This window comes from Rhinolophus hipposideros, assembly GCF_964194185.1.
Source record: "Rhinolophus hipposideros genome assembly, chromosome: 4".
Taxonomy (NCBI): domain Eukaryota; kingdom Metazoa; phylum Chordata; class Mammalia; order Chiroptera; family Rhinolophidae; genus Rhinolophus; species Rhinolophus hipposideros.
In genome coordinates this window covers 72,084,417-72,099,733 of record NC_138050.1, presented here as the reverse complement: position 1 = coordinate 72,099,733, position 15,317 = coordinate 72,084,417, and the positions used below count along the sequence as shown (strand labels likewise).

The window sequence follows — 15,317 nt, the reverse complement described above, 5'->3', positions numbered from 1 at the left end:
AATAATGAGTTAAGTTCATTTAATGTGTTGAGATCAGTCCCAAATAAAACAAAAAATTAGAACATTAATTACTGAACATAAGTGTATCCATTTTCACTTCTTTCTACAAAAAAATTAAAGATATTTGGGCATATTTTTAAACATATTTTATGCCATACTGACAAATAGTCTATGAAAATTCATGTTTCTAGAAAATATAAAAAGTATAAATTATAAGGTTTAAGAATTCTAATTAACATAGGAAATTAAAATGACTATGTTAAGGTCTAGAATCGACCACCCCTCAATTGGACAAAAAACACACGCGATAATGCAAGTCACACAGCGAGGTTTATTTCCAGCTAGCTGGGGTCCGAGTATCTGCCCGACGCAGCGGGTTTCAACAAGGACCCCGAGTACTCCAAGCCAAGGGTTTACATAGCATTTTTAAAGCATCCAGTAATTTTCCATAGCTTCAAAGAGTATACATATCATGGGCTTGTATAAAATTCTGGTGGTTTGACAAGATAAGCTGGCTTGTACCCCACCCAGTCGGCAGTTAACAAGATAAGCTCTTTTCAAACAGGACATCTGGTCCACACCCTGTTAAGGCCTTCCAGAAAATGGCTTCCTTTCTTATGCTAACCTCTTACATTCCCCCCTTTTGCTGTTTATAATGAGGAATCTCGCTCATGCAAGGCCGATCGTAGAGGCCCTCAGGGGCAGGCAATCTCTCATACTGTTGTCTTAGGACCATGAGCTGGACGGTATTAATACGATCTTTCACAAAATTAGTAAGCTTGTTTAAAATGCAAGGGCCAAAGGTTAAAATAAGCACAAGCAAAACAAACGGGCCAACCAAGATAGAAACTAGAGTGGTAAACCAGGGAGACCTATTAAACCAAGCCTCAAACCAGTTCTCCTGAGCTTCCGTCTCCCGTTTTCTCTTGGCCAACCCTTCTCTCACCTTTATTATGGATTATTTTACTATACTAGTATGGTCAGCATAAAAGCAGCACTCTTTTCCTAACGCGACATACAGTTCCCCTTGTTAACAAAGGCAAATTTGAGGGAGTTAGGTCGTGAAACTGACCATTTCTAATCTGCGTCATTAGAGGTGACACAGTCCCATTTTTACAGAAAGAATATTGGACCCCCCACAATGTCGGCCCTTAGAATGTTCTGGACAGGCATAAAATCCATAGCTACGGGCTAAATTGGGTGCCGTGGACCTGTATTCAGGGTTGATATCTCTGAAGCAGAAGTATAGGTCTGGCCACCATGTGGACAGTGGGGCCACGCGGGTGGTTTCCCTGAGAGTTGCACAAGTCTCTCCACCCGTCAGGATCCATGTCTGTTTACAAGGCCGATGGGCATTGGTCTCCGAGCCCCCAAATGTTTTGGTCCCCGTGCGGCTCCTTATCCAGATGTTGAGCAGAGTCAGGGCTAGCAGCCACTTCATCGTTGAGTGAGGCAGGGGGCGAGGCGCTTCCCCGAGGTCGGGAGAGCTGCAGCTTCAGAGGGTTACCAGGGTGTTGCCGCACGGTCCACTCCCCAGCTTGTGTCTGCTCCAGCTGATTGGCTCGGCGCACGTGAGAGTGATGGACCCAAGGCCCGATGCCGTCAACCTTTAAGGCAGTGGGAATAACCAGAAGAACCATATAAGGACCTTTGCACCTTTCTTCCTGGGTCCTGGACCTGTGTCTCCTCACCCATACCCAATCCCCTGGAACGAGGCCATGTTCCTGGTCCGGTGCGTCCTTGGTCTCATACAGGGAACAAACTAGGGGCCATATCTCATACTGGACCTCCTGCAGGGCCCTCAAACTGGCCAGATAATTTGGGGCCACATTGGGGCCATGATCTGGTATAGTACAAACAATAATGGGGGGTGGTGCCCCATACAGAATTTCAAAGGGTGTCAATCCATGAACATATGGTGAGTTCCGAACCTGGAAGATGGCACAGGGTAAGAGGGTCACCCAGTCCCCACCAGTCTCGATGGCCAATTTAGACAAAGTCTCCTTTAGGGTCCGATTCATTCTCTCTACCTGCCCTGAGCTCTGGGGATTATATTCACAATGTAACTTCCAATCGGTCCCCATCGCTCGGGCCAGTCCCTATAGGACTTTACTGATGAAACCTGGGCCGTTATCAGAACCCAAAACCTCGGGGATCCCATATCTGGGAATAATTTCCTCTAGCAACACCTTAGCAACAACCTGGGCAGTCTCCCGTTTCGTGGGGAACGCTTCCACCCAGCCTGAAAATGTGTCAGCCATTACTAGCAAGTACTTATACCCATACCTCCCAGGCTTTACCTCAGTAAAATCCACCTCCCAACTCCATCCCGGCTCTCTCCCCTTTGTACCTGTATGTAGGGGTCCCTTCCTACTGAGTTTCATAGCCTGACACCCAACACACTGATCCACGATCTCCTGGATCTGAGCTGTTTGTCGGGAAAACCGGAGCCTGGCGGACTCGAGAATCGTCAGCAACTTCTTTTTTCCTAAGTGGGTGGCTTGGTGCAGGTTGGAAAGGAGAAACAATCCTAGTTTTGCCGGCAGTATCAATCTTCCCTCTGCATCCCGACACCACCCATGCTGATCAGGCTCTGGACAGTGGTGATTCCGAATCCACTGCAGGTCTTCCGGAGTGTAGTCAGGTCGCGGGGGCAGGCGCGGGAGCTCGGGTGCGGGCAGGGTGAGTGCCAAAGCTGATGAAGCTACTGCTGCTGTCTTGGCAGCTTTATCTGCCCGCCAGTTTCCTTCAGCCTCCAGGGTCCGGGCAGACTGGTGCCCAGGGACGTGGACAATCGCAACTGCCCGAGGTTTTTGCATGGCCACCAGCAGTCTCCAAGTACCTCTGGGAGATTGCGCAGAACCTTTCCTTCCGCTGTAACAAAGCCTCTCTCCCGGTAGATGGCGCCGTGCTCATGGACAGTGCTGAAAGCGTAGCGGCTATCGGTATAGACAGTCACTCGTCTCCCCTCGGCCAGTTCTAGGGCCTCCGCCAGGGCGATCAGTTCGGCCTTCTGGGAGGAAGGTCCCGGGGGAAGCGGGGAGCTCCAAATGATGCTCCCGCTCTGGTCTACCACCGCCACGCCCGCCCTCCGCATCCCGTCCATTATGAAGCTGCTTCCATCAGTGTACCATACCAACTCACTGTTAGGAAGGGCAGCGTCCTGGAGGTCGGGGCGTACCTGGGTGACTTCTGCCATGATCTCCTGGCAATCATGCAGTGGGGCTTCCAGATCCGGGGTCGGCAGCAGGGTGACTGGATTCAGAGCGGTAGGTTTGGTGAAGATGATCCAGGGTGCATCTAGCAGGAGTCCTTGGTAATGGGTTAGGTGGGCATTTGTCATCCACCTACCAGGGGGATACTTCAGGACCCCCTCAATCGCATGGGGGGGGTCACCACCTTCAGATGTTGCCCAAAGGTGAGTTTATCTGCATCCTCCACCATTAGGGCTACTGCCCCGATGATCCTTAGGCACAGGGGCCATCCTGTTGCAACTGGATCTAGCCTCCTGGATAAATAGATAACCGGACGTTTCCAGGGCCCCAGGCGCTGCATCAGCACTCCTTTTGCTATCCGCCTCCTCTCATCAACAAAGAGAGTGAAGGGCTTCAGGGGGTCTGGCAATGCCAGGGCTGGGGCTCTCAAGAGAGTGGCCTTGAGTTCGTCAAAGGCCTTCTGTCGGTCCGGCCTCCAGGCCCAGGGGGCCTTATCCTTGGTTGCCTCATACAGAGGCTTTGCGAGCTCAGCATACCCCAGAATCCACAGCCGGCAGTAGCCTGCCGTCCCTAAAAACTCGCGGACTTCTCGGGCTGAGGTGGGGACTGGAAGTCTAAGAATAGTCTCTTTCATGGCCCCTGTCAGCCATGTGGTTCCTCTTTTCAGTTTCTATCCCAGGTAGGTGACTGTTCGCCTGCATATCTGAGCCTTCTTTGCACTGGCCCGATAGCCCAACCGCCCCAGCTCCTGGAGGAGGTCTCCAGTGGCCCGTCGGCACTCGGCTTCGGAGGGGCCGCCAGAAGCGAGTCATCTACACACTGCAGGAGCGGAACTGAATCATGGCTCCGGCGGAACGAGTCCAAATCCTGAGTCAGGGCTTCATTAAACAGAGTAGGAGAGTTTTTCAAGCCTTTTGGTAGTCTAGTCCAGGTCAACTGCCCAGGGGTTCCTATATTGCCATCATGCCATTCGAAGGCAAAATGTGTTGGCTGCTGGGTGCCAGGGATATGCTAAAAAATTCATCCTTTAGATCTAGGGTGGTATACCAAACATGTGAAGGGGGCAAGCGACTTAGTACGGTATAGGGGTTGGGGACCGTGGGGTGGATGTCTTCAACCCTCTTATTCACTTCCCTCAAGTCCTGGACTGGCCTATAATCTTTCCCCCTGGTTTCTTAATGGGGAGACGTGGGGTGTTCCAGGCAGAGTGAAAGGGTTTCAGTGTCCCAGCTTCTAGTAGGCGGTTGATGTGTGGGGCAATCCCTTTCCGCTCCTCGGTGGACATGGGGTACTGGCGGACCCAGATAAGCTGGGCCGACGCTTTGAGTTCGACCACCACCGGTGCTCGGCGGGCCGACCGACCCACACCCGCTATCTCCGCCGACGCCTGAGGGTACGTTCTAAGCCAATAAACCATGTCATGAGGCCATTCTGTAGAGAGAGGGTTGTATGAGTTGTCCTGCAGGGTGAACAGGCGATGTTCATCCACAAGAGACAGGGTTAAAACATGGAGGGGCTGTCCCTGGCCATCCATTAACTTGATGCCATCTGGCTCAAAGTGGATCTGGGCCCTGATCTTAGTCAGGAGATAGCACCCCAACAAAGGTGCAGGGCATTCAGGATAACCAGGAAGGAGTGGGTTACTTGGTGGTGGCCTAAGTCCACTCGGCGCCTATTGGTCCACCGATAAGCCTTGGACCCAGTCACTCCCTGCACCAAAGTGGTTTTCTGAGATAAGGGCTCCGTAGACTTGTTCAAAACTGAGTACTGGGCTCCTGTGTCCACCATGAATCCTACTGGCTTCCCCTCCACACACACAGTTACCCAAGACTCGGGGAGGGGATGCGAGTCCCGTCCCCCCAGTCACTGTCCATTCCTGTCAGCAGAACCCGAGTGTCCTGCCTGGTCTGGCCCTGGCACTTGGGGCACTCCCTCTTCCAATGTCCATATTCTTTGCAGTTTGCACACTGTCCCCTATCTAGTCTGGGCCGCGGTCTCCGAGGTCTGGCTGGTCCGGCTGGACTCGGTCTCGCCCTGTCTGTGCCCTGCACGCCTGCCAGCAAGATCTTGGCCATCTCCTTCTGCTGCCTCCTGTTTTCCCTACTCTGATGCTCTCTGTCTTTCTTCTCTTTCTTCGGGAGTCTCTCGAGTGTTGAAGACTCTCTTCTCTACTTCCATTAAATCCTGAATGGTCATCTCTCCCAGTCCCTCCTGCTTATACAACTTTGTCCTAATATCTGGGGCAGACTAGTTTATAAAGGACATAATTACGGCTGACTGATTCTCCTCTGTTAGGGGGTCCAACGGGGTGTACTGTCTATAAGCATCATAGAGTCATTCTAAAAACATGGCCGGGCTTTCATTTTTCCCTTGCATCACAGCTTTTACCTTAGCCAAATTGGTGGGGCGGCGTGCCGCCACTCAGACAGCTGCCATAAGACTCTGGCGGTAGACTCGGAGACGCTCCTTACCTTCTGCATTCCGAAAGTGCCAATCCGGTCTATTCAAGTGAAAGCGCTCGTCGATCAGGTTCGGCAAGGTTGTTGGCCGCCCGTTGTCACCGGGGACATTCTTTCTGGCCTCGGTGAGGATCCGCTCGCGCTCCTCGGTGGTGAGTAAGGTCTTAGGTTAGTTAAACCCCTTGGGTCCTTAGAGAAAGGAGGGTTTTGGGCCTTCCGGTTGTACTGCTTGAAAAGGGCCAATACTGGTAGGCTCACTCCCCATCTGGACTAGTCCCTCCTAGTGCTTGCACGGGGAGAATCGGCGCCCCAGTGGAGGTGGATGAGGACGGTTCCTCCTCCGGGGTCTCCTCCCAATGCCTACGGGGCCTCAATCCCCTCGCTGGTCCCTGGGCTGGGGCAGGGGGAGCCGAGAGAGCCAATGGGGAGGTGGTCAAGTGAGGAGACGTGGGTGGGGCTGCCACCTTAGGCTGGATCAGCGCCACAGGCGCGTAGGGAGGGGGGATCTCTTCAAGATCTAGGTCTATCAGGGAGGGATATATGTTTGACCCTTCCTGCAGGATGGGTCTTTGGGTCGGCTTCTCCGGGGGTTTCAGGCCGGCCGTAGGCACCGCCGGTTGGCGGAAGGGTCCAGAAAAGGTCAAGACCTTACAGGGATCCTCCGGCCTTTTGGGGATAAAGGGTTTCAGCCAGGAGGGAGGGCTCTCTACCAAGGCTTGCCACATCAAAATATAGGGATATTGGTCCGGATGGCCCCGCGTGCCAGGCCGATTAATAATATTTCAGACCTTTTTAATAATGTCTAGGGAAAAGGTCCCCTGGGGGGGCCAGCCCACCTTAAGAGTGGGCCATTCTGCAGAGCAGAAGGTATCAAACTTACCTTTCTTCACTTCCACACCATAATTACGAGCCTTGGCACGGATTTCAGGAAAGTGCTTCAGGAGCAGGGTCTTAGGTGTTACCTGAGCCTGTCCCATAATTATCACAAAGAGAAACCAAGAAAATACGAATGGCACAATGCCAGCAAATACACAACTTCACACAGGACTTTTCAACACCCACCAGCCAGTCAACCACACCACATTCACAGGCGCCGTTTCAATCATACCAGTCATATCACACTCAGGATCCTTACCCAGGGCCCATCCAAACGGCATCCACTGCGGACATAGCTGGGCCACCTTCTCGTCAGGGACGTCTCCCACGCCTTCCAGTAATGGAGCCTCCAGAGTCGGAACCCGCTCCTTCCTTCCCGTGAGAATTCTCAATTGGGACCGGGCAGAGACCTGTTTCAGTCTCTCCGGTCGAGGACCTGTTTCAGTCCTCTCCTCTAGGAGGTGGCCAAACCTCCTACCGCGGTTCCTATGTAAACCTCGGTTTCGGGAGTCGTTTGTTTCCTTGAGGTGGGGGATCCCGGACGAGCCCCCAAATGTTAAGGTCTAGAATCGACCACCCCTCAATTGGACAAAAAACACACGCGATAATGCAAGTCACACAGCGAGGTTTATTTCCAGCTAGCTGGGGTCCAAGTATCTGCCCGACGCAGCGGGTTTCAACAAGGACCCCGAGCACTCAAAGCCAAGGGTTTATATAGCATTTTTAAAGCATCCAGTAATTTTCCATAGCTTCAAAGAGTATACATATCATGGGCTTGTATAAAATTCTGGTGGTTTGACAAGATAAGCTGGCTTGTACCCCACCCAGTAGGCAGTTAACAAGATAAACTCTTTTCAAACAGGACTTCTGGTCCACAACCTGTTAAGGCCATCCAGAAAATGGCTTTCTTTCTTATGCTAACCTACTCTTACAACTAGAAATAATAAGGGAAACATCTTATCTTTGCAAGGAGCAAAAGATGTGTATTTTTGTTTAAAGGAGGTACGTTGAATGGAGATGCATTTTTATGGAGGGAAAAAAAAAGATGTAGAAGTGAGATAGAAAAATTAGGGAGTGAGGAAAATGGCCAAGGTAGAGGGGATTAAGGAAGAGACCATAACAAAGCCATAGACCATAACAAAACATTAATAGATAGCTAACAGATTCAAGCTGCAAGACCAGCCCGCCAAAACTCGGGTAGGGGGAGGAGGACCATTCACCTTGTAACAAAGCCATTCAAGGTGAAAAGCCTGCCAAAACTCAGGTGTTGGGGGAGGAGGGCCATTCAGTTTATAGTTAATAATTTCAAACTTTAGAGAATAATTGCATTCTGAAGAGATAAGATAACAGCCTCTTGTCAATCACAAGTGTCAATCAAGTAGTCCCAAGCCTGGAGAGAAACAGCCCATCCCAGATAAAACCCTCAGGACCCTGCGAGCTTTGCCTTTGCTCTGGGCCCGCTCCAAACCCTCTGAAGTACACTTTCTCTTCTAATAAAGGCCTTGATCCACTGCTTTCTGCTCGGGCCCACTTTTAACTCTTCAAAGTGTATTTTTTCTTCTAATAAACTGCTTTTACACTACTTTACCTTGGTATCTTGTTAAATGCTTTGCTCAAGATGCCAAGAACCTGGATATCACGCCGAGAAGGGCCCACTTTTTGGTAACATCTTTTGGTGAGCCAGCCAGGAGTAGCCTGCCACTTCTCTGCCACCTGGCTCCCCACACCCCACACCCCAGCTCTGCTGGCACTATAGCAGCAGCTGAAATGAGGGGCTGCAAGAGCAAGGTTGGGAGCATAGGGCCACCACCTGGTCTCCACCCCGCCACCGTGGCCACTGTCAGGCCTCCACAAGCAGTGCCCACAAGCAGCTCCCTTAGCCACCTCTAAACCCACTTTTCTAGCTTACAGTTCTAAGTCATCTTTCTTTTGCCCAACCTGATGGTCCTGTGGGGGGCAGGGGGGTGGGGCATTTCATTTTGGAATTTCTGTCCTAGGAGAGCCCTGTCATGCAGGGTATTTGGTCCCATTTCCCGCACAAGGACACAGGATATGGTGAGGCCAAAAAGGAACACCAAAGGACCCACAGATAAGTGGTTCGTTCCACTATAGCCTCACTGGCAGCTGGGTTGGAGACACAAGAAGCAGGAGTCGCAATCTGCCGTCTGCTTCTCTGCTGAACAACCCACCAATCCGCGTAGCCCATGGCAGTTATATTAGTGGCTAATGGCTAACCCGGTAACAGCTAATGGCTAACCCAGTAACAGCTGATGGCCAACTAGTCACAGTTGATGGCCATCTACTACCTGAGCCAGCACCTTTCCACATGAGGCCGAGAGCCTGGAAACTGCTCTCTGGAACTCTGTCCCCACAGTCCTTTCTCTTACGCCTGTTCTTTTACACTTTCACAATAAAACTGCTTCTGCTTAAACATGGCCTCTCAGGATCCGCGTTTCCATTCTTCAGTAATGGCAGGATCGTGTTCCAGGGAAAATACGTCAGGATCCTAATTCATTTCGGCAAGACAGCCAGGAATATCTGCCCAGATATCAGGATCCTAATTCAGCTGAGGGCGCGTCTGGGACAAAAGGAGAGATAAGCACGCTTCCTGCTTCTCTTGCCACTTCTGCTGCCCTTTGCCTGGCTTCAGGCTTCCCTTTTAAGACTCTCTCAAAAAATCGGGCCTCCATCAGCCATTTAAATGCGGTTAGTGTGGCTGCCGACATACAAGCCTCAGAGGACAGGTCTTCCAGAAACGGAGGAGGTTGATCCCCCATCTACATTGGAACGTCGGCCGCCTGCCACCCGGCTTCTCTTTTTGCAAAGGATTACGTCCTCAGCACACGACTGGCGGCATTGGCCATGGAGGCAATTTGGGGGCCCTGGCTGTGGCAACTCTGCGGTGGGTCCCAAGGGTCTCCGGGAGCCTGAGCCATTCCAACCGCTACTAGTGGGTGCCTTAGACCGACCCTTCCCACACTATGGCTCTCTTTCTAGCGTTTCATGTCCTCAACACCTGTGAGGTTTTGGTCCAGGGTCTTTCCCGTTGACCTCCTCATCAACCAAGATCTCCTCTATAATACTTATGGTAAGAAAATGGGGCTTTGCCTTTACTGCACTTCCTTAGCCACTACAGATCACCTCTTCAGGCCATGGCAGAATTCTTTATAAATCCTCATAGTTCTCAAACTCCGATGGAGCTGCTCTGAGTTCCTCATCCACCACTTCTGTTGTTTTGTTCCCTGACCCACTCCCGCCATTACACTAGCTCTTGTCTGGCGGTCCACATACATCAAGGCCTCCATCCCTGGGGGCCCGAATATTTCCCTGCTTTTCTCTCATACCTCTATTTCTACAGGGTCATCAGAATCACATCCCTTATTCCCAATTCCCTATACCTTAAGGAACACTTCTCTGAGGCCTTCTGGAGTATTTACAATCTTTTCTTTAGCCCCCATCAGGACTGGGATTCCTTAGAATCCGTATCCCTCAGGCAGGTTCCCTTCTTCCAGGTTTTGGTCATTTACTCCCTTATCTCTGCTCTTTTCAAATGGAGTCACTTCTACATAGCCCACACCATCAATTTCAGGATGCTCAGATTAGGGCCCTTCATCCCTCCACTCCAAGATGGCTCATTGTTGGCCACACGTTATACAGGTTCCCTATCACGGGGGTAGGCAGCAGGCAGGCACTCGGGGTCCAGTCCATGTGGCCCAGGTATGCATGATTAATCCTGGCTACCTGTGACCCCCAGTCTAACACCTGGTTATGCAGAGAGCTAGACCACAGGGGAGGGTCTAGAGGGCATCCTAGACAGCATAGCAGGAGAAAAGAGTGATGAAGGGACACCTTTTCCTCTTCTCCCTCAGCGTGGGCAATTAGTCCTTAACCTCCTACACCCCTCTGAAATTCAACCTGAAATATTGGGATAAATTTGACCCCCAGACCCTGAAGAAACGGTGCCTGATGTCCTTTTGTTCAGAAGCATGGCCACAATACAAGTTAGAAGATGGAGAAACCTGGCCTCCTGAAGGAAGTATCAACTACAATACTATTATGCAATTAGATCTATTGGGCAGGTAGGAAGGCAAATGGTTTGATATACCCTATGTTCAGTACTTCTTTGCTTTAAGAGATAACCCTGACCTTTATAAGACCTGTAAAGTAGACCTGGTCCTATTAGCCATAATCTCTTGCCTACCTCTGAAGGAAAATGTTCTGTCTAAAGAATAGGTGCCACCTAAGGAAACAACTCCTGAGAGGGACCCCCATAAGGAAACTTCCCCAGAAAATAGTACACCAACATAGGGAACTAAACCCCTCTATCCCAGTCTCCCGACCGCCCTTCCCTCTTGCCCCCATATCCGGGACTTTCTGGCAAAAGGACCCACAACTATAAACCCAACTTGCTCCCCCTGCAGGAAATGCCAGGGAACTATACCGCCCAGTCAGTATCCAGGTTGCTTTCCCCCTACAAGATCTCAAACAGATAAAAGGAGACCTAGGGAAATTTTCAGATGACCAAGACACATACATAGAGATCTTAAAAAACCTAACTCAGGTCTTTGAACTTTCATGGAAGGACACCATGTTACTTCTTAACCAGACACTTACCACTTCTGAGAGAAAAGCGGCCCTACAAGCCATTGAGTGATTTGGGGATGATTAATTTTTAGTATACCATGATAAAAAGACAGGATGGGACCCTGTCAAGGAACCCTTCCCCACAGGGAAACAGGCAGTGCCTACCAATGATCTCCAATGGGATCCCGATATGGCCATGGGAAACTGGAAGAGGAAACACTTTCTGGCATGTGTCTTGGAGGGATTGAGAAAGACATGGCTAAGCCCCTCAATTATTCCAAACTCTACCATGAGTCGGCAGTCAGACAAAAACCCCTTTGCTTTTCTAGAGAGACTTAGGGAAGCCCTAATCAAAACACTCCCGTCAGACCAGGTACTCTAGAAGGAGACATAAGGGTATGCAGAAGATGGCATCTTTGCAACCCAAGAGACAAATTTAAAATCCATGCTGCCCCAGACATTCGCAGGAAACTACAGAAGTTAGCTATCGGGCCTGAAGAAAACAAAGAACAATTGCTTAAGATAGCCAATACCGTGTTCTATAACCGGGATCAGGAGGAGGCACGGGACAAAGAAAGAAAGATTAAAAAGAAAACAGATGCTTGTGGCAGCCCTTTGGGCCACTGCCCCACAGAAGACCTGGGAAAATCCTAATTGTTATCAATGTGACAGTCTGGGCACTGGAAAAGTGTCTGTTGCCAGAGGCTGGGGAAAGAACACAGGCCACACTGGCCGTGCTCCCTCTGTAAAGGAGACCACTGGAAATTGGAATGTCCTCAGAGGTCTCAACCTCCAAGGCCAGTCTTGTCCAGCTTGGCCCCCACATGAGACTGAGGGGGTCCAGTGCCTTTAACCATGGCTCCCATGTCCCAGTTGCCCATAGCGACTCTCGAGCCTCGGGTCCTCTTAGAAATAGAAGGAAAACCTGTTGACTTTCTTCTCGAGACAGGAGCCACCGTCTCTGTCCTCTCCGAGGCAGGCACACTCTCAAACCACTGTGTAACTATTCACAGAGTAAGTGGAAGACCAGTCACCAAATACTTCTCACAACTTCTGGGATGTTTGTGAGGTGACTTATTGTTCTCTCACACTTTCTTGATCATGACAGAAAGTCCCACTCCTCTGCTGGGAAGAAACCTCATGACAAAACTAGGAACAGTAGTCCTCTTAGCCACTGGACAAATTCCCAAATATCTCCCAGTAATAGAGACAGACATTGACCCTGAGAGGACTGGGCCGAGCCTAGAATAGTCAGCCATGCTCTAACAGCTACTCCAATCCGTGTTTACCTCAAGGACCCCCATACATTTCCCTGCAGGAAGTAGTACCCTTTAAAACCTGAGACTCAACAAGGATTAATCTCAATTATCAATAACCTTAAAAAGACAGGGATCCTCAGGACATGTAACAGTTCTTGTAACACCCCCATTCTGGGAGTCCGAAAACCCAATGGAGAGTGACAATTAGTACAGGACCTCCAGGCCATTAATAAGGCTTTTGTCCCCATTCACCCTATAGTACCAAATTCGTACACACTTTTAGCCCAGATACCTAAAGAAGCCAAATGGTTTGCTGTCTTAGACTTAAAAGATGCCTTCCTCTGCATACCCTTACACCCTGATTCACAGTATCGTTTTTGTCTTTGAGGATCCTGAAAGCCAGACCTCGCAGCTCACTTGGACAGTTCTTCCCCAGGGATTTAGAAACAGCCCACATTTATTTTGACAGGCTCTCTCAAAGGACCTGTCCAAATTCTCCTCTGACCAATGTACTCTGTTACAATATGCAGATGATCTCTTGTTGTGTGCTCCCCCCGAGAGCCTTATAAGCTATAGAACAACTGCCCTCCTAAATTTCTTAGCTACCAGGGGTTACAAAATTTCTGAGGCCCAGATATGTCAAACTACAGTAAAATATTTAGGCCTAACTCTTTCAGAGGGACAGAAGGCCCTAGGGCCAGATAGGGTCCAGCCTATTTTTACATACCCCCTCCCCAGGACTCTCAGACAACTTAGAGAATTTCTAGGCATCACAGGATATTGCTGTCTATGGATTCCCAGTTATGGGGCGATAGCCAGGTCTTTGTATCAAATAATTAAAGATACGCAGGAACCTGGGACATACCTGGTGCTCTGGAACACGGAGGGAGAATAGGCTTTCAACCTTTTAAAGCAGGCTTTACTAACTGCCCTGGCTTTGAGCCTCCCGACTGGAGGGCCGTACAACTTATATATCAGAGATAAAAGGAATGGTGCTGGAAGTCCTAACCCAACAAAAAAAACCTTCCCAACCACCGATAGGATATCTGAGCAAAGAGATCTAGTAGCTCATGGGTCGCCTGCTTGTCTCAGGACAGTTGCAGTGATGGCCCTCTTAGTGCCAGAAGCCCAAAAGCTCACCCTGGGACAAGACCTCACAGTGTACACCCCATACCATATACAGGGATTACTAAACACTGAAAATAGTCACTGGCTCACAAACACTCACCTCTTAAAATACTAGACCCTACTGCTGGAAGGATCTATAACACAGATCAGGACATGCTGAACCCTCAAGTCTGCCACCTTCCTACCTGAGGAGGGCATAGAACCCATGCATGATTGCCAACAAGTATTAACTCAGACCTATGTGGCCAGAAGAAACCTACAAGATATACCCCTAGATAACCCAGAGTGGACACTTTTCACTGATGAGAGCTTTTTTTGTAGAAAACGGAGTACGCAAAGCTGGCTATGCTATAGGCACCCTGCAAAAGACCATAGAAAGTAAAGCGCTGCCCCCTGGGACCAGAGCTCAGCTCGCTGAACTTATTGCCCTCACCCAAGCCTCATAGTTAGGCAAAGATGAAAAAACTAACATATATACTGATTCCAAATGTGCCTTTTTAGTTTTACAGTACATGCCCATGGGACATCTGGAATGAAAGAGATTTCTTAACAGCCACCTTGTCTCCCATTAAATATCATCAGGATATTAACGGGTTACTCCAATCGGTACTCTTCCCCTGAGAAATAGCAGTCATACATTGCAAGGAGCATCAAAAGGGAAATGATGAGGTTTCCAAGGGAAACCATCTAGTAGATCAGGCAGCCAAAGAGGCTGCCAGACAATCTCTGGTAATAGCTTCCATAGCTTGGGATGGCTCAGCGACATAAATCCTGCCTCAATACACACAGGAAGAACAAAAGTGGGCCAAAGAAAGGGGTTATACCTGCCTGCCTACAGGGTGGTTACAAAGTGAGGACGGCTGTCTCCATCTCCCAACAGCAAATCGATGGAAGGTCCTCAAAACTCTACATCAGGCCTTTCATTTAGGACGAGATAAAACCATATAGATGGCTCAACAGTCATTCATAGGCAGAGATATTAAAAAAAAAATATTAAAAACATCCTCACTTCTTGTGAAGTCTGCAATAGAAACAATCCCTAACACATCCCCAGGCACCCATAGGGATATAAAGACAGGGTAGTACCCAGGGAAAGATTGGCAACTGGACTTCACACACATTCCCAAAGCTAGAGGATATAAATATCTTTTAGTCTGGGTAGAGACATTCACACATTGGATTGAGGCCTTTCTCTGCAGGACTGAAAAAGCTATAGAAGTGTGAAAACTCTAATCACAGAGATGATACCTAGGTTTGGCCTCCCCCGGTTCCTCCAGAGTGACAACGGGCCCTCCTTCAAGTCCACAGTCATGGAGGGGGTTTCAAAGGCCCTGGGAATAGATTACCACCTCACTTGTGCTTGGCGACCCCAATCCTCTGGCAAGGTAGAAAAGATCAATGACATTATCAAAAGATATCTTTGGAAGCTTCTCAAGAGACCAGTCAAGGCTGGACTGCCTTACTTCCAATAGTCCTCCTTCACAGTTGAAACATGCCTAGCAAAAGGAATTCTAATGTTCTTGTCTAGAAGTTGGGATGACATTAAATGTTAACTTACATTGGGAGGGGAGGAGTTGTCCAAAGAATAATTCCAGACGAATTGTCTGGGGTGGTGGTGGGGGATGTTTTCAAAGCCAAGTGGGAAAGTGGCAGAGATGTTATGGCCAAATACTATATATATGGCAGGCCCTTTCTAACAAATGACCTTCTGGTAGACCATGAAGCTATAGAATTAACCCAACATGTTACTTCCTTAGCCCAATTCCAACAAGCTTTCCAACAAATATTGGGATCAC

At 49.5% G+C, this 15,317-nt stretch overlaps 1 protein-coding gene across 4 annotated transcripts; it reads right to left on the bottom strand.

Annotated features, from left to right (window-relative positions):
- Nucleotides 1-337: 337 nt before the first annotated feature.
- On the bottom strand, nt 338-15,043 carry LOC308496988 (uncharacterized protein). Of its 4 annotated transcripts, none has more exons than XM_081046887.1 (3): nt 6,810-15,043; nt 5,687-6,642; nt 338-4,646 (listed from the first exon to the last, which is right to left on the bottom strand). In XM_081046887.1, the coding sequence occupies exon 3, from the start codon at nt 2,082-2,084 to the stop codon at nt 1,338-1,340; it is 747 nt and encodes a 248-aa protein (XP_080903013.1). In that variant the 5' UTR covers nt 2,085-4,646; nt 5,687-6,642; nt 6,810-15,043; the 3' UTR covers nt 338-1,337. The 4 variants fall into 3 exon arrangements, 3 of the variants coding, with proteins under 3 accessions (XP_080903013.1, XP_080903012.1, XP_080903014.1); XR_013993238.1 differs by having other exon boundaries at nt 339-1,607; nt 2,351-4,646; nt 5,687-15,043; XM_081046886.1 differs by having other exon boundaries at nt 5,687-15,043.
- Nucleotides 15,044-15,317: the final 274 nt, after the last annotated feature.

What these genes read in the sequence shown, in the direction of transcription:
- LOC308496988 (XM_081046886.1), bottom strand. Translation starts at nt 2,084, where the DNA reads ATGGGGACCGATTGGAAGTTACATTGTGAATATAATCCCCAGAGCTCA.